Source organism: Scatophagus argus, chromosome 3, assembly GCF_020382885.2.
Source record: "Scatophagus argus isolate fScaArg1 chromosome 3, fScaArg1.pri, whole genome shotgun sequence".
Lineage (NCBI taxonomy): Eukaryota > Metazoa > Chordata > Actinopteri > Scatophagidae > Scatophagus > Scatophagus argus.
In genome coordinates this window covers 14,526,770-14,548,844 of record NC_058495.1, presented here as the reverse complement: position 1 = coordinate 14,548,844, position 22,075 = coordinate 14,526,770, and the positions used below count along the sequence as shown (strand labels likewise).

General features: G+C 38.4%; 3 protein-coding genes across 11 annotated transcripts; 1 reads left to right on the top strand and 2 right to left on the bottom strand.

Annotated features, from left to right (window-relative positions):
• Positions 1-677: 677 nt before the first annotated feature.
• LOC124056469 (5'-AMP-activated protein kinase subunit gamma-1-like) lies at positions 678-7,428 on the bottom strand. 2 transcript variants are annotated; one of them, XM_046383919.1, is made up of 13 exons: positions 7,285-7,428; positions 6,212-6,263; positions 5,978-6,078; positions 5,812-5,893; positions 5,662-5,720; positions 5,413-5,458; positions 5,257-5,311; positions 4,479-4,605; positions 4,087-4,252; positions 3,948-3,985; positions 3,004-3,150; positions 2,519-2,618; positions 678-2,401 (listed from the first exon to the last, which is right to left on the bottom strand). In XM_046383919.1, the coding sequence occupies exons 1-13, from the start codon at positions 7,291-7,293 to the stop codon at positions 2,391-2,393; spliced, it is 993 nt and encodes a 330-aa protein (XP_046239875.1). In that variant the 5' UTR covers positions 7,294-7,428; the 3' UTR covers positions 678-2,390. The 2 variants fall into 2 exon arrangements, with proteins under 2 accessions (XP_046239875.1, XP_046239874.1); XM_046383918.1 differs by lacking the exon at positions 7,285-7,428 and adding an exon at positions 6,907-7,241.
• Positions 7,429-7,676: 248 nt separating this feature from the next.
• rhebl1 (Ras homolog, mTORC1 binding like 1) lies at positions 7,677-12,479 on the bottom strand. Its single transcript, XM_046383921.1, has 8 exons — positions 12,045-12,479; positions 11,154-11,225; positions 10,975-11,042; positions 10,667-10,749; positions 10,459-10,515; positions 10,324-10,371; positions 9,479-9,560; positions 7,677-9,382 (listed from the first exon to the last, which is right to left on the bottom strand). The coding sequence occupies exons 1-8, from the start codon at positions 12,094-12,096 to the stop codon at positions 9,290-9,292; spliced, it is 555 nt and encodes a 184-aa protein (XP_046239877.1). The 5' UTR covers positions 12,097-12,479; the 3' UTR covers positions 7,677-9,289.
• A 1,182-nt stretch (positions 12,480-13,661) lies between these two features.
• Positions 13,662-20,882, top strand: LOC124056464 (zinc finger protein Eos-like). 8 transcript variants are annotated; one of them, XM_046383909.1, is made up of 9 exons: positions 13,675-14,031; positions 15,253-15,310; positions 15,410-15,514; positions 15,874-16,128; positions 18,037-18,204; positions 18,294-18,443; positions 18,579-18,710; positions 19,068-19,208; positions 19,329-20,882. In XM_046383909.1, the coding sequence occupies exons 2-9, from the start codon at positions 15,271-15,273 to the stop codon at positions 19,952-19,954; spliced, it is 1,617 nt and encodes a 538-aa protein (XP_046239865.1). In that variant the 5' UTR covers positions 13,675-14,031; positions 15,253-15,270; the 3' UTR covers positions 19,955-20,882. The 8 variants fall into 8 exon arrangements, with proteins under 8 accessions (XP_046239866.1, XP_046239865.1, XP_046239859.1 ...); XM_046383903.1 differs by having other exon boundaries at positions 13,678-14,031; positions 19,068-20,882; XM_046383904.1 differs by lacking the exon at positions 13,675-14,031 and adding an exon at positions 14,073-14,349 and having other exon boundaries at positions 19,068-20,882.
• Positions 20,883-22,075: the final 1,193 nt, after the last annotated feature.

Here is a 22,075-nt window from a genome sequence, read left to right as displayed (position 1 = left end):
CTTTTGCACCTTTTGCGGTGCCAAGTCTGGGTACTGTGTGAACCGTAAATACCAACAATTATTTGCGAACTAACTGCGTTTACAGACAGTTTTACAAAGTTTTCCACAGGCCATGTAGTAATATCCTTTACACAACCGTGTTTCACAAAGCAGTGAACCTCGCCCCATCTTTGATTGTGATCGACTGAGCCTTTGGAGGGTGCTCATTTCATACCCAGTCATGATCCTATCACCTGTTAGCAATGAACCTGCTTACCTGTGGAATGTCCCTATCTTTCCACGGTTTTCCCAGTCTTGGTCCCAGCTTGTTTGAAACATGCTACTGGCATCAATTTCAGAATAAGCATGTATGTACATAAATTAATAAAGTTGACCATCACCTATTCAACATCAAACAACAGTCAAAGTTAGTGACTCGCTGGTGAATATATTGGAACACTGAGCAGCTCCAGAGCCACGTATTTCCCTCAGGAGATGGTGGAGACCAAAAACAGGGCGAAAAGGAGTATGAATACAGTACTTGCACTCATCAGGTGGACACAAACAAGACTGCAAATGAAATCTTATGTTGCTCCATGATAGCTGCATGTGTAAATATGTAACTATATCAGTTAATACAGGTTTAGTTTAGCTTAGGTTAAATTTGCACTGTAAATCACTTCATTCATGCCATTTAAAAGAAGCTCAAAGAAACTTTATTGCTCATCCTTTAAATTACAATCTCAATGCAGATTAGTACAAAACTTGTGCATTTACATACAGTTGTATACATTAATCTATACCAAAACAGGAAGTGTGGCATATGCGTGACTTAAATTATGGAAATGGAAGAGAATGCTGGTATTTAGTTATTCCCCAAAAGTCCCCAAAATGAAATGACAATGAAAACAGTTGAATACACTTATAAGATGTGATGATCTGACAAGTCATCACTGACTGTAAGTTACATCTACATAACAAACCAAAAAGATATAAAGCAGTACATGAGCAATACCACAAAAATTTGAATTGTTAATTTGACTATTTGGACCACACAATACACAAATCCCTTTAACACTTATAGTGCCAAAACCCAAAGAGTGGGTAATAGAACAGACAGAAAAAAAAGGTGTCTTTAAAGTGAAATATACAGTCCATTAAACATCTTGTTAAATATGGTAACTGATACAAAATGGCAAAACCTGAAACCCATAAATATCAACAATTAACTGTCGTCTGTACAGCAGATTCTCCTATGCTGTTCTAGACTTCACCAATGAGGTTGTTTTGGGAGCCTTAAGTGCTCTTCCAGTTTGCTGCTTTGTTGTATGTCCACACAACAGACCTGAATTCTTTACACACTGTTAACTGTGGCAGCTAATTGTTTACAAAATGACATGAATCAAAATTTTCAGTTCATTGAAACTGGCTTTAAAATTATCCAGAGCTATTTCTGGAGCAACGGGTCCTAAAGATAAACCTGGAAAAGTCCTGGCTTTTTCACAATTTAATTAGATGTGACCAGGCCTTTATCATTTTATGCCTGTGAAACCATTTCAAAATATGACTAACCAGTACAAACTACTGACCATCTCCAAGGTTTAGTGTTTGAATTATATATTAAGATAAATGATTTTTACAAACTTTACACAAAGCTAGCTCATCGCTAGTTTTTATATCCTGCATGTATGGCGCATTCACACAGGTAAATACCAGTAACCATGAGTCCATCCATATGTATTACAAATTGGAAGAGTGCAGTTCCTCAAGGTTATAAAAAAGAAAAAAAAAGATGTTAACATACTACTCAAATGTCATAATATACCAAAAAAACAAACACTGAATGCTGATGCGACAAAGTTACACAGTGTTTAAAATTACCCCTAAACAGGCTTATGTGCATGTGAATTTTAGTCCCATCACAGAAATGAAATACTACCAACACAAAATTACAGGTTAATTTTTTTTCTTTGCTATTGTTGTTTTGTTTTTCTTTTGCTGGTAACTGATTGCTTTATTTATGATCGGTAATACATTTGTAATCAACGCAACAATGAATGATCCCCTTATTCATAGGCAAGTACAGTCACAGAGATGTGGGAATGATCTCAGGTCATCCTGAGAGCAAAGAGTTCCTTTTCAGATCTCTCTTGTGCTTTCTCGTGTGGCTTGAAATTTGGCTCAATTTACTCTTATATTTCCTGTGCTATTAGCATTTTATATTGCTGGGTGGCTAAAACTTCTTGCAGAGAGGGAAAAGTCTTCATGTGTGAGTATAGGAAAGCTGGTTACAGGAGATAGATGATGATACTTCAACATATAGTCTTAATTCCTCTTTCACATGCCTGTTCTCTTTCTCCCGTCGTTCTGACCTTCTCTTCAAACTGTGCACCCTGTCTTGAGTTACTTCATCAAGCTGTGCCTGGGGGACAGAAAAGATTACCATAAACACATTTAGGAAAAGTTGTCAATATTTACGTTGCTTTTAATACTACTGAAATGCTTCCTGTATGTGTAAGCTCCAAAAGTCTGTACTTACCCTCTTCACTGTCAGTAAGCACAAGCGCCTGGAGAATATCTGAAAGGGAGACAATTCCCTTCACCACATCCTGCTCGTCCACCACAACCAGCCTGTGCACCTAAAAGACACACAGGAGCGCCGTCAACTTTACTTTTACCTCCACAAAATAGTATTTCCACCTTGGCCAGGAGACTTGATCCATGACAATGTAACTATACAGACAGAATTGGTAATAAGAAACACAACAGCTAGGAGTCAGGCAATCATTTTTAATTTCATAATTATCAGTTCCATGAACTGCAAAATTGGAGAAAAACTGGCTGTAGTCTTATCTAGTTTTCACGTAGCGTTTGTGGTGTTCCTCTATTTTGGACTTTGATTTACATGTGGAGGAAGGAGGAGGTTTCAGACATTGTTTATCACAGGCTATAGTTCACTACACTCTCAAACCAGGCCACAAGAGAGAGCTGCTTTGATGACGCATAATGACATGTGTCTCTGACCTCTGCCTCCACCAATCTGTTGATGATTGCCTCCAGGGTCTCATGCCTGTTGCAGGTCAGCACTCCTTCAAAGTATTGAGAGCGGTGCTGCAAGGCTTTGGTCACTGTCACATCCAGGTTGTTGTACGTCTTCTCTGCTGCCAGGTTCTGTGTAAACAGACATTTACGTTAAAATGTCTCTTCATCTTAAACCGCACTCGTATTGAACCGTATTGTTACAAATACAGTCAGGTGATTCACATACTAAAATACAACTTGGGTGGGTAATGCACATGAAGCAGTCCTGCTAGCTGAAACGCAACACTGCCACAACTGCCGAAAGCATTCAGATATTGAAGAGATAATGTTGCCATATCCCACAACTGTATTACTCTTATTATATTTGAGCTGCAACTATTAGCTGATTACAACACTGACTCCAACAAAAGTTGCGAGGCTGTGTAGAACATACATAAAATAGAATGGGATAATTTGCTAATCCTTTTAGACATATACTCAATTGAAAACAATGCAAAGACAATATACTGAACGGGTGAACTGACTTAAAGGGCTCTGAGGTCTACAGTCAATGCGGTAAACAGTTGGTTTGCAAATGACATGAATGTTCTACACAGCATCTACGCGTTTCTGAAATGGGGTCGAAAAGGTGTTCACCTTAGTCAGTTTTCAAAGAAAAATTCCAAACATATGCTGGTTAAATCTCAAATGTGAACATTTTTTGCTTCTTGTCGTAATTGAATGTAAACAGAATATTTTGGGGGTTTGGACTGGTGCTCAACTGTTGTGAATTATATACTCTTTAATCAACAAAACAATTCATAGTGAACATAATATCAGCTGATTAATGGCTAATAATAAAACAATAATAAAACAAAGTTACTCCTATGTGCAAATCAGTGAATAAAAGGCAGAAATACATGAGGAAACACTGACAGACAACTTACTATAACATCAAATTTTGAGTATATATCCACCACTCGACCTGCAAGAGAGAAGAAGCACATCAGCACATAAACAGACAAAATTTAAGAAGCTTCTGGTCATTCATGAAAAATCAACAAAAATGTTAGTTTACCCACACACCTTTGTCATCCACAACAGGCAACGCTGACACCCGCTGCTCAACAAAAATACCCAGCGCCGTGTACAGCGGTGTGTCTGCACGGACCACTGCTATGTTCTGGAATGTTCCGATTTTCAGTTCCTCAATGGTTTGATTCAAGAACGAAGGTTTTGGCATCTCTGATATCTGAAAACATCAATTAATAATTAATACAAGATTGTGAAAACTTTATTAAAACTGCAGGTAAATAGATGACTGTTTGAAAATACACTTTTTCCTTAATTGTAGCGACTCTGTACTGGACATTTGTGGTGCTATTATCAGATTCCAACACAGAAAACACAACTGAAGATAATTTGAAGTATTTAATGTAGTAATAGCAGTAGTGAGGTGAGAAGTCAGAGGGACTTACAAAGAGCTTTAGGAATTTGAGAATCCGCTTGTGTGTGAGAATATAGAGTGTGTTTCCTGTCATGGGGTCGATAACAGGTAGTCTGTGAATCTTATTCTTCAGCAGGGATGATACGGCATCATACAAACTGTAACACAGAGGAGTTAAGAGAGGACCAAATTAATCAAGTTATTTTCAGCATAGGATGTTGTGATATGAGGTAGATGAGTAAAAAAAAAAATTCATGAAAAATTGCTACGAGATCATTACTTGTGTTAGTCCGTCAGATGTTGGTATACCAGCTAGAAATGTAATGACTTAAAGTATAACTTTACCATTCACTTCATAAATGTTGAGGGGACAAACAAAAAAAAATACAGCAACTTTATTTAACAGTTTCAGTTCCAAATTCTAGAACTGAAATATTGATACATTTATTATATTATTAATAACTTTCAATCAATCACAAAATTGCAGAAAACTGCTTGTAGCCATAGCTCCTTTTTAGGCAGTAGTGTGGTGTTGGCCGCTATCAACAGACTCTGGCCAGGAGAATTTCAGGCAGATTCCTGAAATGTTACATGTAGTACATGTAACTATACAGCATGTGTACTTCATCGTTGTCTACTAGGAACAGACCAACTTTTAAGAGTTACTGCAAAAAGGCTAAACCATAAGGCTAAACCACTTTTATGTCCCAGTATGCAACATCTCTGCATTGAGGAAAGTGAAATTAGATCCAAATAACATAAATAATAAAGTAAAACTGCAATCCAAGTAATAATTTCAAAAAACCCACCTTGCATTGGGAGATATGTTAACCAAGGGCTTGAAAGAATCTTGAAGGTACACCTCTGTTATAAACAAGAAAAGAAAATGTACTTCAAGACCCTCAAGAAAAATGATCCAGAATAAATGACAAACAATATATTAAGTATTCATTAAGGATTCTCACCTCTCCACGTCTCAATTTTGTGCTCTTCCAACTCATATATCTGAACCTGAAAGATTACAATGAGAGAAAAGGCCGACATCTTTAAGGGGATCTTGATACAAACGGAAAAAGAGCAACCTGGACACATTCAGGGACATATTGGTTAAAACACAACCTATAGCAAAATAAACCTGCAGCCTCAACTTTGAGACCAAACATATCACCCGCCCCCAATCTTATAATTTAAACAAGAAGAATATATCATCTTACCAATGGAGATTTGTAGTAACGATGAAGGATGTTAATAAAGTCTGTGATGGTTAGCATACCTGTTGCCAGATAGATGAAGAGCATAAAGTGAGTCCTTTATCTAATTTTTTCTTACAGAGCGGAAGTGTGCCAAATAAAACTTAATCTTACCAACAAAGCACTGCTTCTTACTGTCCCACAGAGGTGCTGCTCTTACCCCATTAGAAACAAGAGCAAAAAATGCCTTCTTGACCTGTAATATTAATCACACCAAAGGTTTAAGTCTATATTACCTAAAGAAAAAAAGATTCCATTTTTTAAAAACCTTTTGTTTCACCTGAAGCGATGTATCAAACACAACCAATTTGGAGCTGGTAGGTACAAGGTCATAACACCGGTGAGACTTCATAAACCTGGTGTACACATTGTGCTCTGGGTCTGAAGGAGTGTGAGAGAGAGAGAGACTTTTAAGGACACCTTTTGGCTGTTTAAATGTTTAAACATAAATGTAAATGTTTAAACGTTACTGTTTCTCATTTTAGTATGATGATATTTATTGTAAGTTTTTTACCCTCTACAACTGGGTCCTTCTTCCCCTCAAGATCATCAATAGTTGCTGGAATCTGAAATAAAAAAATAAAAATAGTTAAAATTCGGTTTGTCCGGGCAACCTACAAAACAATGAATGTTAATGTGTAGTCTCTGTAGTTGTACAAAAGGACTGGCTGACCAGCAAAATAGTAAGGCTGTAGGCTTATGATTTAATTATTAGGATTGGCGATTCGGTATGACCCTTGATATGGTTAAATTTATGTATAATTTTGTTATAATGTTGACTCTTATATCTAGGTTAATATTAAGATCTTTGAGTTTAGATAAAGTGGTTAGTGAAGGAAAGTGTCAGCTGTAAATACACGCTAAAGTCGGATTTTAAGCTATAAACTCTATTCATCAAGTTGCACTATATTATTAACCAGGACTGGCAATGGACTATGATACACAAAGTACATTTTGTTACTGGCTTTAAATGTAGGATGTACCAAACTGTGCCGTATACACGTTAAGTTTTACTGTTGCTTTACTGCTAGATAACATTAAACATTAATTAACTTTAAATAAACACAGATGTTTCCTTGACTACACATTGTAACATGTAACATAGTTGCATTCAGTGTTATAATGGATTAATTTGACGATAATGCTATAATTTAATGAAACCTGGTTGGCGAACTGACAGAAGATGTCGTAACAAAAGTGTAACGTTACCCTGAACGAAACCATAACAGTAACGTTAGCGAAGCTTTAGCATTGAGCTAGTCAAGCGTCGAGGTGACTTTCTATTTCAGCTTAGGCTTACAGTTCACTTGACCTGGTGAGCCGTTATGCATGCTGTCTTATTTCATTATTGAATGTGCGATAGTTACTTTCGCCACAGGTTAAAAAAAACGTTACGTGCTTTCCGGCGGTTGACATTAAGGTGAACTCATCTGCTCTACTAATATAACCTCGCAAAGAATTAGCTAGTTAACCGCTAGCTGCTACTGTTAGCATGCTTCAGAAAGTCACATTAGTTAACTTTTGTGGAGGAAGAGACTGTTTGAAAACTAACGAACTATATAACCTAAAGTTAGCTAGATCACTTACACACTCCATATTCCACTCGCCGTATCGCTGTTCTCTAGCCGGGTTCGTTTACAATTGGCAGGATCTTGCAAAACAGGTCTTCCGCTGCGACTTGCAATGAGCAACTTGGGTGTACAGTCGCTACCGTAGTACACGTAGCGTTCCCGCACCACAATCTCAGGTCTGAAGTAGACCTCAAATTACCTTCGTATTATAATCCTGTGTATGTCTAAATACCTTTACACAGCAATTTTGATGCAGGTGAAGTTACAGTATGACAAATGAACTGTTAATCTAGTGCTTCGACCTATGCCCCGCCAATCCACTGTAAACTGTGCAGTACAGACGACCTTGCTTTTGGCTACTTTATGCTATCTAAGTAATGCAGCCAAAATCCTCAAGAAGACACATCAAATGAGTAACAGATTTATTTATATACAAAACTGTTTACAGCAAGATTTCTGAATTAACATTGACCCACAAGGGGTTATTGGTGTTCAGGTGTACAACATCGCCTGCACAAGTCAAGTCAACAGAAGGAAAAAAAAAAAAACCTTTAAAGAGCACCGTGAGTCTTGAAGGGAAGCAGATGAGGAGGTTTCAACAACTGTAAGGCACAAGACACAGCATCACCAGCTTCTCTTAGACCATCATCAATCAACTACTTACTCAGCAAAGCACTTGATAATACGATACAAATACCCACTACAGGTACAACACAAGGATTATGGTGAAAAATCCACGTTATATCTTTGTAAGGCTACAGGATCTAAGAAAAACAAGTCATTAAGGATCTCAAGCATCTAACAGTCAAGCCAGTCCACTATATAAACTGAATGGACTGCATGCCACCCTGGCTTGGTTTTATGAAGCCTGCACAAACTATCAAATCAAAACCGTGAGCTCAAAAATTACTAAGATAACTCTGTGGCCACTGGCCATTTAAATAGTCTTTTGCTATGTTAAAATGCAATTTAAAAATTGCAACTCAACAATGTTCATAATTACAATGCACTTATAATCAGATACTCTACTGAGGATATTGAAAAGAGAGCAAAACTGCACCACTCACGATATAACCAATAGTATCAAACCAATTTCTAAGATTCTATTTATATTGTATAAAAATGCTATAACTGGTAAATACCAAAGATCTATTCATGTCTATGCTAATTTTCTCTGAGGGTTGTCCATAGGATAACATCTTTATTACAGTCAATAAGGTGAAATTAAACTGTTGAAACAATGGAAGAGGACTAATATGCTTAGCACAAGCGCTTTAAGTGTGAACTGTTAGATATTCACTGGTGAAAGGTACCTGAAGAGGAGTTGATAAAAACTACAGTGAGACAAACCATGAAACCACAGTGAAATTTCTTATGTTAAATCTCATTCCAGGGTATTCAAGGAAATCCAACCATTTGTGAGAAATACTGACATTTTAACACCACATTTAAAGCAATGTGTTCTGTGACTATTCATCACTGTGAACAAAAACCTGCTGAAGTAATACCAGTCCTTAAAAAGTTTAACAGCCCTTACTGTGTATAAACTGTACTACAGAAACAGCTAGGAAACATAAGCCAATGTTGTCTCAGATATCAGATTTACAAGAAGTTATTATCTTAATATGTTCTTTTAAAACAAATGATGCATTTCTTTGGGACCAATATGTCTGGGGTTATTATTTTGTTTTCTAAGCATTCAGCTGAGCTCAAAGTCAGGATTTTGCCCAGTCAAGAGATTACATTTCAATTCTTAAAGAAAAGTGTTCACTGCTGGCATTTCTTTTTCTAAAGCAAACATCAATATTGCTCTTAGAAACTTCTCCCTGTGGTTACAATTAGTGGAATCGTTTATCAACTGCCTGGGCAGTTGCCTTGCTATGTAAATCAATCTGGTATCAGAATAGAGCAGAAAAGCTCCATCGCAGCATCCTGATGTCAGTGAGGTCATAATCGGCAAGCTGGTGAAGTTGTGTCTCCTGTCTTCAGCAAATAAGCTTACTGATGTCCTGGATACAATTTTACATCACAGCGCACTTCTTCTCCTCTGGGGGTGCATTTCCATCAGCTTTCTCCATCTCCAAAATGATTCGCTTGAAAACCTCCACAGCAGTCTGCATTGCAAGAATATTGTCATCAGAGTGTGAATCTGGCTCAGAATATGTGGACTGCAGTGGTGAGTTGGTATTCAACAAGGTATCTAACATTACCTCATTCTCCTTGGCTGAGGACTCCATGAACGCAGCACCCCAGGAATCAGCAAGTTTCTTTCCCTCCTCAGGCTTGATAACCCTGGGAAAAATGAAATGGAAACCTCACTTGATGAAAGCATAAAACTCCCTTTTGCATTGTACGCATACAATAACTAAGAGCACGCTTTTAAAGGATTTGTCAAGTGGGTGGAGACTGAAATGTTGAGAGACCACATAATATGCCGTATGTGGTATTTTTAAGATAAACATGGCAAAATTCTGTATTTTTTGCTGTCAACAAATTCAATGAAAAGTCAAGAACCAACCATATGATGTTCCTTATTTAAATCCTTTCCATCAGCCTGGCTCTCAAATTCAGATTTTCAAAGTTCAACAGGACACAAACTTACTTAAACTGAAGAAAAGGACAAAGTAAAGTAATTCCCTGAAACAGCTGGACACTGCAATCTGAGCTGGATATTCACTGGTATCCTGTGGTATTTACAGCAGCACATGAGTACACGAGATCAAAATAAATCCAGTGCAGTGCTCATTTTATCATAATGAGAGAACATGTTTTTGGACAACTACACCAGTTTACAACATAGAAGAATAACCTGTATCAGACACAGGCAGTACTTGTTACCAGGAATACTTTGTGGTAATTTTGCTCCTCTCAGAGAATTTGTTGACATTAAGGAAAATACAGAAGATCATCAGACATATTCTTAACACTTAAGCCATTCAAAATGTCTTTAGCATTGAATCCTATTAACTGCTAATGCATATTTTGCAGCACCAGTGTTATTTTTAGAAGACAGGGTATGCAGTTAATGTTCTAGAGTCTAAACAATCTCATTTACCTTTCCATGTGGAGATCTTTTTTGTTCCCTACAAGAACAGTTGGCACCCTTAAAAGAAAATATCCTTGTTAATGGAAAAAAACAAGAAAGACATTTCTGGAAGCATTTAATTTTAAAAGGTTTAAATAAACTTACTGAATCTTCCCAACCATGTCTAGCAGCTTGTCATGAAGAACCTGCACAACTTCAAAACTGAACACAGACAGAATGCTTAAGTCTGTATATATTAAAATACAATACTAACATCAATTGTAGGACACATATAGTATGGACCTAGCTAATATTTTTTTAGCAGTGTATGCCACATTATTCATACAAACATGAAAACTAACCATCCACTCACCTTTTCAGGGAAGTCACTGAATAAACAAGGACATAACCATGGATGTCCATTGAGTGGGATTGGTGAAAAATTGAGTATTCATCCTATAGACAGAGAAGAAGTGTGATAATCGCACTGGGTATGACAAACACAACACATTATTAAATGGAGTCAGGCATATAAAATTCCAGCTTCTAGAAAAACTGGTACTTTTTGTTAAACAGACAACTTGTCAGTGCAGTGCCTACAGCTGAATACTGGGATTTAGCAGATCAGAAGTGCTGGGTTTAGTGGTTATGGTGTTAGATGGTGATAGATAAAAAACTTACTTGCCCAGCTGTATCAACCAGCTGAAGATTGAAATCTTGACTATTCACGCTGACCAATTTGTTAAAGGCTGGAAAGAGGGATGAACTAGTTTTAAAAAAACGTTTCTGTACAGTAGGCCAAAATGATTGCAACTTTCTTTGCTGACATATCTTACAAACAACAGAATAACAACACCTACTGTTTTCGATGGTGGGGTCATAGGAGTCAACAAACTGTCCTTCCACAAACTGTATCGTAAGAGATGACTTTCCTGTGTGGGAAAGTCATTTCAAAAGAATGTTAAGAACTCTCTCTTTCTTACTAACAAGCCTCTACAATGCAAAACATAAATGTAACATACACACACACCATACACTGTGATCTATTAAATTGACCTACACACTATAGTTTTTGTTACCGTAAAGTTTTTATGACCTTACGTAAATGCTATGAAAGCATTATTTTTGGTAATGACTGTTGTCACATAAAAGAAGCAATAAAGTACAACATGATAAAGATAATAAAAACGTTTACAGTGGCAAAACAACTTTAAGTTTTTTAAGTACAGCTGAGAATCGTAATAGAGTTACAGAAACTGACTGGTCATATACTTTGGTGCAACATCAACCACATAAAGACCTTGTAGAACATAAACGGCTAGTAATGACTTGGTATGTTGACACGTTGGGCTACAGACTGATCTCCTTAAACTATGGACATTACATAATCGTTGTTATGTTTGACACGCTAGGGTAAATGTTTCGAGGTTTGGACACACGCCACTTTGCACTGTTCCAGGATGTCATCGACGGAGCGAATGTTAACCTTATTTCCGCAGAACACATTACAACGAACAACAGAAGGCTTCAGATATAACGCTGCAGTAAAACAAATATGACTTGGGTATTCTTTGGTAATCTACTGCCCAGAAACCACATGTAACACAAGGACACACGAACAAAGGTAATCTAGCGTACTGGTGTCATACGGACACATTCAAGAGGAAAACAAAGCCAGGACGTTAGCCTGTTAGCCAACTAGCCGAATAACATTAGCTGTGCACGAGATCGTGTGCTTTAACGTTACTCACCTACAGACCTGTAGCCTATAACAGCAATCTTTCGATGTTTTGGTTGAGGCATTGTGGTGAAAGTGGTCCTCGATAAGTTTTGATAATATAGTATGCCACTTAGTTTTACTATCTAAGCAAACTTTTATTGCCACATTCGTATCGAGTCACGTGACAACAACAAACTTTTCGGAGCTGCCGCTCGAGCTCTGTAGTGGGCCTCGAGCTGAAAGTTCAGAGATTAGGTACAGCAAGTACAAGTTGTACTTATCTCAAAAAATGGTCTTTTTCTGTATCCGATACAATAATCTGTATCGATCGACCGCTGGAAATTATAAAAATGTCGTTTAAACGGAAACTGTAAACGAAAAACGCTCTTTCAACGCGCTTACAATTTGCAAGTCAAACTGACGGAAACTGCCATGTGCACACCGTCGTAAAACCAGAGAATACGTCACAACTGACATGGACGTACATTCATTCTGGGCAGTTTGCACAGTAGAGGTCACTCTTTGTGCGTCCCAGCATGTTTCTGATTGTCTTTTTTTAGACTTTTCCAGGCTCACCTTTAGATTACAATCACCAGTCAAAATTTTCAGTCTTTCATATCGACGAGTGTGTCTTTCGATTACTATAAGACAACACTGACAGAGGCTTTCAGGTGTATGGATGTAAAATGCTACATTTTCGACGTATATGATCTCATTTGAACAGGAAAACCCATCTGAGAAAATGTTGTAGAGACTAGTGTTTAGGAAGTTAAATGGAATAATGTCTGATGTATATTATGCCAGTCTGACCTGCCATCTTTCTGAATGGTTGTTAAACACTGATGTATTTAGATATATTTGGGAGAATCCTGAGTTATATCATTCTACCCTCTTATCATGTGAACAATAAATCTCTTAGTTCACTTTGCTTAGCCGTGCACACAATTCAGTTTCTTTATCAAAGCTAACATGTTTGGGCACAAAAATGTCATAGCTCACTGCAAACTTTGCGTTTTCTACAATGGTATGTATGAATATCTGTTTAACTGAACAATATAACCACACATACTGTTTTCTGTGATGGGGTCATATTCTAGAGTCAACATAGTGTCCTTCCCCAAACTGTAGCGTTAGAAATGACTTAACACTTTCAACACGATACAATTTCTTTCTCTGCTTAACCCTACATAGGCCTTACTGTAATGCACACACCATACTCTGTGACCCATTAAATTATGTGACCTTATCTGAAATTTCAGATGTATTGCCATGGTTATTGTTTTTAATCATACTAAACCATATTTGTTCTGTGCAAACGGGTTCATAAATTTTGATAACTGAGATTTTCAATGAATTTTGGCAGTGTTGTTTCCTTAAGGAGGTCTACTGGTCTGTAGCAATGTTTAAGTGGGTGGTATATGTCATGACACTTTTTTCAATAGATGAATTGAATGAATTGATGTTCCAGATATTAGGAAATGTTATTAAAAGCCGACAGCTTTGAAACAGTCAAGCACCATAATAAGGTGTGGTTCACTATTAAGTTGGATATATGCGACAATCTTTTTTTTTTTTTTTTTTTTTTTTTTTTTTAATTGAAATTTCTGACACAATTTCCATATGGAGCCACGAAAAAGGATGGCCACTGCAGCTTTTAAGGACAGACTGAAAATTGTCTGTATTGAAACTGTCGTCTGTATTTTAGTTAAGAGTTGCACAAAACAGAACACAAATCACAGCTAAGTCACCGTCTGTTCATGTTAGTGATGTTGGTATTTGTATGCCTCCTGAATATATTATCTGATGTTGCTCAGTCCAAATGCTTTTCACGCAGAGTCCTGACACACGCATGCTTGCTCAGTGCTGGTGGCTGAAATGCAGCAACATTTAGGATGTAACGTTAACGTTAACGCTAACCGGAAATTGTTTGGAAGCCGTAGGGAAACGCTGCCGGGAGATGCTGCCGTCATAAACAGGCAGATGAAAATACAGAACAGTCTCGGCCCTGACAGGCACAGGTAATGTAACTGATACTTAAAGAAACGGACAAGTGTACAAGTCTTTTTATAGTTGACTGCCTCCGCTGTGTTGTGTTGTAAAAGTGAGCTTCAAGGTTTCAGGGAGAGCTAGCTAGCTAGCTAACCACTAGCTGGCTAGCCATAGCATTTGGGAGGCAGTGGGTGCCATAGCAACCGTTTAGGAAACACTGACTGTGAAGGCTGGCTAGCTAGCTAACATAGTTCAGGCTAACGTTGGTTTGTTATGCTAGCGTCAAACAAGACGCTGTATAGACCCGAATGTCCAATTTGGCGTTAGTCAGCCAATCAATATTACAGGTCAGCGCTATCTAGCGTGCGCCATCGCCCATATTACTCCACTGTAACTTTGCGCCATGCTTTTTAGTATGCTGTCGAGGATGGTAAAGTGTAACGTTGCACTGTTGAGTTTAGCTAACTTGGCTAACGGTAATTACCATGATATACAGTAAGCTAACGTTAGCAACTAAGGCCGATCCGTAAACTTCGGTTATCTCATCGCCATCGCTATGTTGTTAAACGTTGAAATTAACGCTGTCTTTCCCCATTGCAATCTGTATTTCAAACTAATTTTCATCAGATGAGCCTAATGTTAATTTAGCGTAATACTAACATCTTAACAGTTAAGTACTTTATTGAATTTGTCATGGGTCAACCAAATTACAACTTAGTCAATCAGCTGATCTGTGACCGCTAACGACAAGGTTTGAGTAGGCGCTATCTTAGATGCTAGTTGATTACTTTCTTGTATGTTTAACTAAGCCGAACTCATCAGCTAATCTTCAGCACATTTATTGTTAGCGACAGGCGCACGTGTTCCAGTTAAATATTAGTGTAGGTGACAATGCTTGGGTTTACTTAAATTGCACAGACAACTTAACGGCAACGTTAGTTATTTGACATGCCCACTGTTATTGCTATTTTGAAAGTGACATAACTTATGAACTGGGGTTTACGCAATGCCAGTTTAGCTTAACTTGCATCAGTGTTTTTTCATTTCACAGTACGCTGTAAAATTGGACCTCTACCTGTAATTGTGTTAGTATATATTTTTTTATATGTAATTAATTGGTGTTGTAGTATGGGGGTAATCATGTGGTCGACTTGTGTTCAGTTATGTTTGAATGAGCTGGCGCTCGAAATAATGTCTGTGAGAAAGGGAAATCAGTCGGATCGTAATCTCTGACATTACTGTTATTTTAGTATTCAGCTTGATCTAGTATGGATGCTGATGACTGCAATGGCCGATCTTACATATCAGGTAGGACCCATATTTCATCATCACAGATATACTTACCTTCACAGGTAGGCATGTTCTTCAAATGACATGATCTTGCTTTTATTTCCCTTTTGGTTGTAGCTAGTGGAGACTCATCAATGGAAAGGGAGTTTTCTGGAGCCCTGGGAGGTCCAACAGTGAGCACCCCGAACAGCAAGGAGACCTCACCTAGTCGCTCCATCAGTGGTCAGTGAGTGTGTGAATCCCACAAAAAAGATGGCTAACCAAAGCTCAAAGTCTTTATTGTTTTTCAGTTCACTTCTTTAATAGTTCCCAGCATGAGAGATATCACAGTAATATCTAATATTACTTTGGTTCACAGTAATATCTAATATTACTGTGATATGTCAGATATTTGCAAATGCTTCTATCTAATGATTGACTAGATGAGATTTCGAGATTCAGTTACTGAGGCAGCCCTACTGTCATCACATAAATGATGACATGTAAACTTGTACTCACTCCGTGGTGTCTTGTGTCAAAACACTGGTCTACATATTATCTTCTTTAAGGCTTTGATTATGTTTGCACTTTTGCCACTGTAGCCAATTCTATTAAAGTGGAGTTATACAGTGATGAAGACCCAGGACGCAGTACTGAAGATGAAAGAGGGGAGCGGGTAGAGGAAAGTGTTCCAGAGCAGGGATCTGAGGCTGTCGGAGGCTACAGGGAACCCACCAATCCTGACATCATGCCAACTGGAGCCACCAGAATGCCAAATGGAAAGCTTAAGTGTGACATCTGTGGAATGATCTGCATTGGACCTAATGTCCTCATGGTCCACAAACGCAGTCATACAGGTGACTGAACAGTTCAGTTTAGATAGGTCTTCTCTATAAGAACGCATACATTTAGTTTGGTGACGGACCAGTTTGGTTCAGATAAGTCATCTGTGAGAAAACCTACATTCAGTTTTTTTTTTTTAAAAGATTAGTTTCGATACAAAACATATCTTGGGTTTTGTTGTATGTAACTGTAAGAGTAATTTTGTCACATACACATTTTTTTTCTGCACTCATCTGTTGCAGAGTTTCCATTAAAATAGGTGCCAGTCCACATGTTTTGGAAGACTTCAAAGTCCTAGACAGATTGGAAAAATAAACTCAGATATTATCTGTGTTTAATAACAACTCTTGGAGAAGGAAAGAAGAGATAAAATGATGATGGTTTTATGGAATTCAGAAGAAAGTGGGAGAAGTGAGGAGTGCAGGGAGAAATAGATTATGTGAAAGGATAATATCAAGGCTTAGGCTAGGACATACTGGTCTAAACAGTCCATTATACAGAATGGGAAAACATCCTACAAGCAGATGTGATTTTTGTGAACATGAGGAAATGATAGCCCAGTGTAAGAAATATGAGACAGAAAGAATAAAGTTAATTAAAAGTCTTAGGGAAGTAAAAGTTCAGTTTGACCTTATAGATATTTTAAGAAAGAACTCAGGAGATGTTTGTTATCGAATCTTATTACGTTATCTTGCAATATTGGTCTGATTAAGAGAATATAGATATAGTTTGTTTTTGTTTTTTTTATTTTTAATGGAATCTTGATCCACACTTCATACCAGTTGGTGGCGGTAATGCACCATAACGTTGTTTGCCAACCGCCAATAAACGTCAAAAGAAGAAGATGAAGTAGACGACCTCTTGGTGAACTCTGATCCCTGCTTCAAAGCTTTGGTATCTGAAAACCAGGGAATGAGACTGAACAATCAGCTGTCTTTCTTCTTTAATGTGATTCAGATTGTGCTCGCATTCACGCAGAAAGCAAAGTGAATTTTCTCCTTGTGTCAGCAGTCTAATTACACTACTTAATTACACTAATTACAGTACATTGAACAGCAGCTCACTGCTGCAGACAAGTTGAGAAATGAGAATGAAGGTAAATCCACTTTCTAATCCCAAAAGTAAATAAAGTAAACTCTAAGTTCTCCTCCCACTGATAGACGTCTCTGGATCAGAGCAGAATCTGGTTGCTTATTCCTCCGGACGCCCCAACTCTGCCAGCAGCTCTTCTCCAGACCTTAACCTTAACTTTAATTAAAGAACAAAAACTAGTATCAGTCAAGACTAAAAGACAAAAATGTGCAGTGATTATGGTGAATATTTTGAATGTCTTGGTAGATCTGCAGATGAATGTAGGTGTAAGAACAATAACATTTTCTCGTTCTTATTTTTTATTATATAAAGTTCTGCTGTCAGAAATCATTAGAGAAAAAGGTGACAAGTTTAGCATTGTCAGTAATATAAGAGGGCCTGAAACAATTAGAAAATATTAATGGTACAGCTGTTAGTGGTGTGTCATCAGAGGAGCCTCTCCCAGAGGGAGATGTTTACATAAATTAGATTCTACAAAAGTCTTTCTAAAGCAAAGGTATCTAGTAATATGAGAGGTGGTCAAGAGGTAAGATATTTTGGAAAAGAGCAAAATTTATTAGTCTGTCGTGAGTGATGTTCCACTGACAGATGCAACAATGGATGATAAGAAGAAATCACGTACAAATGGTCATGGTGTATTACAATTAAAGGTGAAGTAATTGTTTTTATCCCATGTGGAGACAGTTAGACTACCTGTGCATGACTCCTACGACATATCAGGACCACTTGTGAATTTCATTCATACTTCAAAGAAAGTTAAGTTAATGCCACAAATTCTCTTTAATCACGTTTAGGTTTAAGTTAGGTTGACAGGTTTCATCTGTCCACAGGTGAGCGACCGTTCCAGTGTAATCAGTGTGGCGCCTCCTTCACTCAAAAAGGTAACCTGCTTCGCCACATCAAGTTGCACTCAGGGGAGAAGCCCTTTAAATGTCCTTTCTGCAGTTATGCTTGTAGAAGACGAGATGCGCTCACTGGCCACCTTCGTACTCATGCAGGTAGAACAGATTCAAGTCTAAGTGATTTTATTTATTCTATGATCGTTTGCAATAACAATAATAATACTAGCTTTCTACTTTGTACCCAGTGACCTCTCCAACTGTCGGGAAGCCTTACAAGTGCAGTTATTGTGGCCGGAGTTACAAGCAGCAGAGCACCCTGGAGGAGCACCGTGAGCGCTGCCACAGCTACTTACAGAGTCTGGAGTCGCAGCAGCCATCCAGTGCACAGAATGCAGGTACCATTTATTGCATTCATGATATCTTAGAAGTAAACATTTTTTAATGGACACAATACCTCACTTAGTAAACGATGGTTCCATCTAAGCATCTAGGTAATGACAAACATTACAGTTTGTTTGTACTTTGTGCAGGAGAGGAGATGAGAGAGCTAGAGTTTATACCAGACTCTCTACTGCAACCCTCCTCAGAAAAGATGGCATTTATCGATCGGCTCGCAAACAGCATCACCAAACGCAAGAGATCCACACCACAGAAATTTGTAGGTGAGCATTTGGTCTCATTGTGGACAAGTTGGGGAAACTGTGAAGGCAACATTAATTGCTTGGATAGGATACCACATAGTATTGATCTGTTTGAGCTGGTAACGTGACCACTAGCTTACAGCTTACAAAAGCCATATGATTTGCCATAGATTCGAAGTGAATCAGAAACTGTGTTGTGCCTCGTTTTTATGTTGATTGATTACGGGTGCACAAAGCTGGTGTAGGAGAGTTGTAGTCTATACAACAGTGGTTACATAATCCAACCAATTATGGCATTCAGGATGAATCCAGTCTGTTCTTCAGTGTAAGCAGCCTGCCCACCTCTAGTTTTTTTTTCTTTTTGTTTCTTAATTGCAGGACAGAAGCACATACGCCTGAACCTTCAAGATGCACCATATGAGCTCAGTGCTGGTTTGGATAAAGACCGAGAGATTCACACAGGGGACCTTGAAGCCCCGCACTTTCCTGGTCTGGGAGGAGAATATGCCGGTATAGCAGGTAATGGAGGAGGAGGGGTATCAGACACACTGAGGCCTCTACACCTTCCCACCACTCACCCCTCATGTTTATCAGAACTCAGGCCCATCCACAGCTCGATTCACACCTCTGTTGCTCTAGGCCCAAGGCTGGATTGTACAGGGACTGGAGCTGGGATAGCAGCTGTGGGTGTAGGGGGGAGAGAGGCAGCAGAGGGTCATGAAGACCTGCCTGCGGGACAAAGCCATGTGCCCTCACCTAGCAATGGTTGTCAGGACTCCACAGACACAGAGAGCATGCCAGATGAGCCGTGCAACAGTACTGCTCCTACTCTGACCCTGCACAGTAACAATGGCCATCACCTTCTCCACTCCAATAACCATCACGCGGCGACTCCTACCATCGCACACCACAGGAGTCGGGACAGACACAGTCCCAACCACGCCAAAGACAGGGAGGTGGAAAAAGAGGATGGGGGCCACTCAGCCCTCCCACCTCCTGCCCTCGCGCCAACTCCCAGCTCCCCTACAGCACCTTCCTCCACCTCTAGGGAGGCTTTTCGGGTTGTTGACGGGGAGGGGCGAGCCGTGCGCTCTTTTCGTTGCGAGCACTGCCGCGTGCTTTTCCTGGACCATGTCATGTTTACCATCCATATGGGTTGCCACGGTTTTCGCCAGCCTTTTGAGTGTAACATCTGTGGCCATCGCAGCCAGGACCGCTATGAATTTTCTTCACACATTGTCCGTGGGGAGCACATCCTTGACTGAAGATAAAGGGTGGACATCCTGCTTTACCTAGTGCTATTTTTACATTGTGACAAGGACCTGGCTGGGTTTGGTCTGCACAAAAGGTAGAGGAGACACAGATGACATGAAACTGATGTGAATACTTCAAAGAGGCACTGGTACAACTAACATGTACCAGCACAGATGACAAGCTCATGTGTGTTTCTGAAATGATAATTGTAGTCCTTATTATTTTCGTTGCACTTTGGACAATGAATCCAGTTTAAATGCACTTTTAATTAAACCTATTCTAAAGTAGATCAAGAGCCAATGCACTTTTTCATCCACAGATGTGCCTTGCTCCAAAATTCAGGATTCAAACTTGATGCACAAATTGTGGTTGACCAATTCTGGCTTTTGTCCATAACCTGAAAATGTTTCCTTCTTGTGCACTTTAACAGAGGCAACATAAAACAGCTTATGTGAAATTTATAGGCTCGTCTGCAGTGGAATCTGAAGTTTTGAACGCCTTGTTCTTAAATGCACTCTTTCAATGAAATGTTTCCCTAAGAAATATAAGTGTTCTGCAAACACTGATTCTATCCAGTAAACAGCTTTTTATAATGAAAACTGAAGAGTGCAGACCAAACACAGAAACCTGGTCCAAGTCATGTAGATGGTTGTTCGTAAATTAGAACTGCACTTTGTTTTTAACGGGGTTGGGGTGGACAGATCTGTATGTGTGTCTGTCTGTCTGTGTGAAAATGTGAGGGCCTGTGTTTTGTTTTTTTTTTGTTTGTTTGTTTGTTTGTTCTTTTTTTAAGTGAATAAGTAAAGTGGACAATGAAGGCCTTTTGTGTGAATGCTGAGTGGGGCCATGTATGACGTGTTTGTTTTTCTTCCATATGACTGCTTTTGTTGCACTGATACCTGCCAGAATACTATGATTATATTAAACTATTTTATGGAATACATTAATGACCTGCACATTTCTGTCAAAATGTGAGAGAAGCTGATGGGATGTTTGTCTCACCAGGAAAGAAGTATCACTGCCACAATCTTAAAGATTACAGAAGAGGTTAGGGTCTTGAACAAATTCCTTTACGTAACTACATCAAACCACTGCAAACCAACGCTAATCTATTTATGCTATATTTAAAAAACATTTTGTTGTTATATCTCATTGTATTGTGCCTTTCTTCACCCCAATTACACTTTGTTGACCAGACTCAAGGACATGAACTACCTACTGTTAAATCTAGAAACAGATCATTGTGGGTAATTTTAGCTATCATGATTTACAAAACAATTTGCTCACTCAAGTTGTGTTACAGATGTTATAAAGTCTCTGGTTTTGCACATCAATTTTTATTTTCCCCTATTCAACAAAAATAGGGTTGATTTTAATTAAGCTGTTTGCAAAAAAAACAGACTCTGCTAATTTATCAAAGACTAAAATGTGTGTGGGATTTAGCACATGCTGCTAAGACATGAATGGGTGCAGTGTAGTTTGGTAGTTTACTACCGTCCTCACAGGTTAAATTTAAAAAATAAAAAGAGATGTTTTATTTGAAATTTCAGTCCACAAAGTCACCAGTCACTGGTGTGAGAGTGAAACAGGTGTTTATTTCAGAATCAGTTTTGTCACGAGCGATCTGTACTTAATTCTCCTGGCTTGGTAATATGGCCCAGGAATGTGTGTTGATAAATGTGTCAGTTTAACGGAAGCTGTCAGCCCTTGATTCTGTCTGTTTACATGTTAAAACATTAGAGATAGCTGTTGTTGTCACTCCTCGTCAATATTTGACTTTGCACACTTTAAGCACAATAAGTTATACTATCCCACTAATATTAAGTCTAGCTTACAGAATTGGGCACAAAAAGGAATACCTAATTTGTGCTGATAAACAAGATATTTGTAGATGAGATGTACCCCCCATGTACTTCACAATTTAAAGCAACAGAGGTCAAGTTTGGGATAGACTTAATTCATAGATCCACTGATGGCCTTTAAGGCTGAAAAAATATTGACTATAGACAAAGTCTTCAGCTGACTTGAGCCAATTAACAAAATTGTTTTATTGAAAATCATCCACTCTGATATCTGAAACTGATATTTTGACTTTATTTCATAAATGCACCTCATTTTTTTTCAGCATCAAC

Excerpts from the sequence above, each read along its gene's own strand:
- LOC124056464 (XM_046383903.1), top strand. The coding sequence starts at position 15,271 with ATGGATGCTGATGACTGCAATGGCCGATCTTACATATCAG. Across the intron at positions 16,129-18,036 it reads CCACAAACGCAGTCATACAG|GTGAGCGACCGTTCCAGTGT; the intron begins GTGACTGAACAG and ends ATCTGTCCACAG. Across the intron at positions 18,711-19,067 it reads CACACCACAGAAATTTGTAG|GACAGAAGCACATACGCCTG; the intron begins GTGAGCATTTGG and ends TCTTAATTGCAG.
- rhebl1 (XM_046383921.1), bottom strand. The coding sequence starts at position 12,096 with ATGCCTCAACCAAAACATCGAAAGATTGCTGTTATAGGCTACAGGTCT. Across the intron at positions 11,043-11,153 it reads TGACCCCACCATCGAAAACA|CCTTTAACAAATTGGTCAGC; the intron begins GTAGGTGTTGTT and ends CCCTCTTTCCAG. Across the intron at positions 9,561-10,323 it reads AAAGATCTCCACATGGAAAG|GGTTATCAAGCCTGAGGAGG; the intron begins GTAAATGAGATT and ends CATTTTTCCCAG.
- LOC124056469 (XM_046383918.1), bottom strand. Across the intron at positions 5,459-5,661 it reads GTTACTACAAATCTCCATTG|GTTCAGATATATGAGTTGGA; the intron begins GTAAGATGATAT and ends GTAATCTTTCAG. Across the intron at positions 5,312-5,412 it reads CAAAATTGAGACGTGGAGAG|AGGTGTACCTTCAAGATTCT; the intron begins GTGAGAATCCTT and ends TGTTTATAACAG.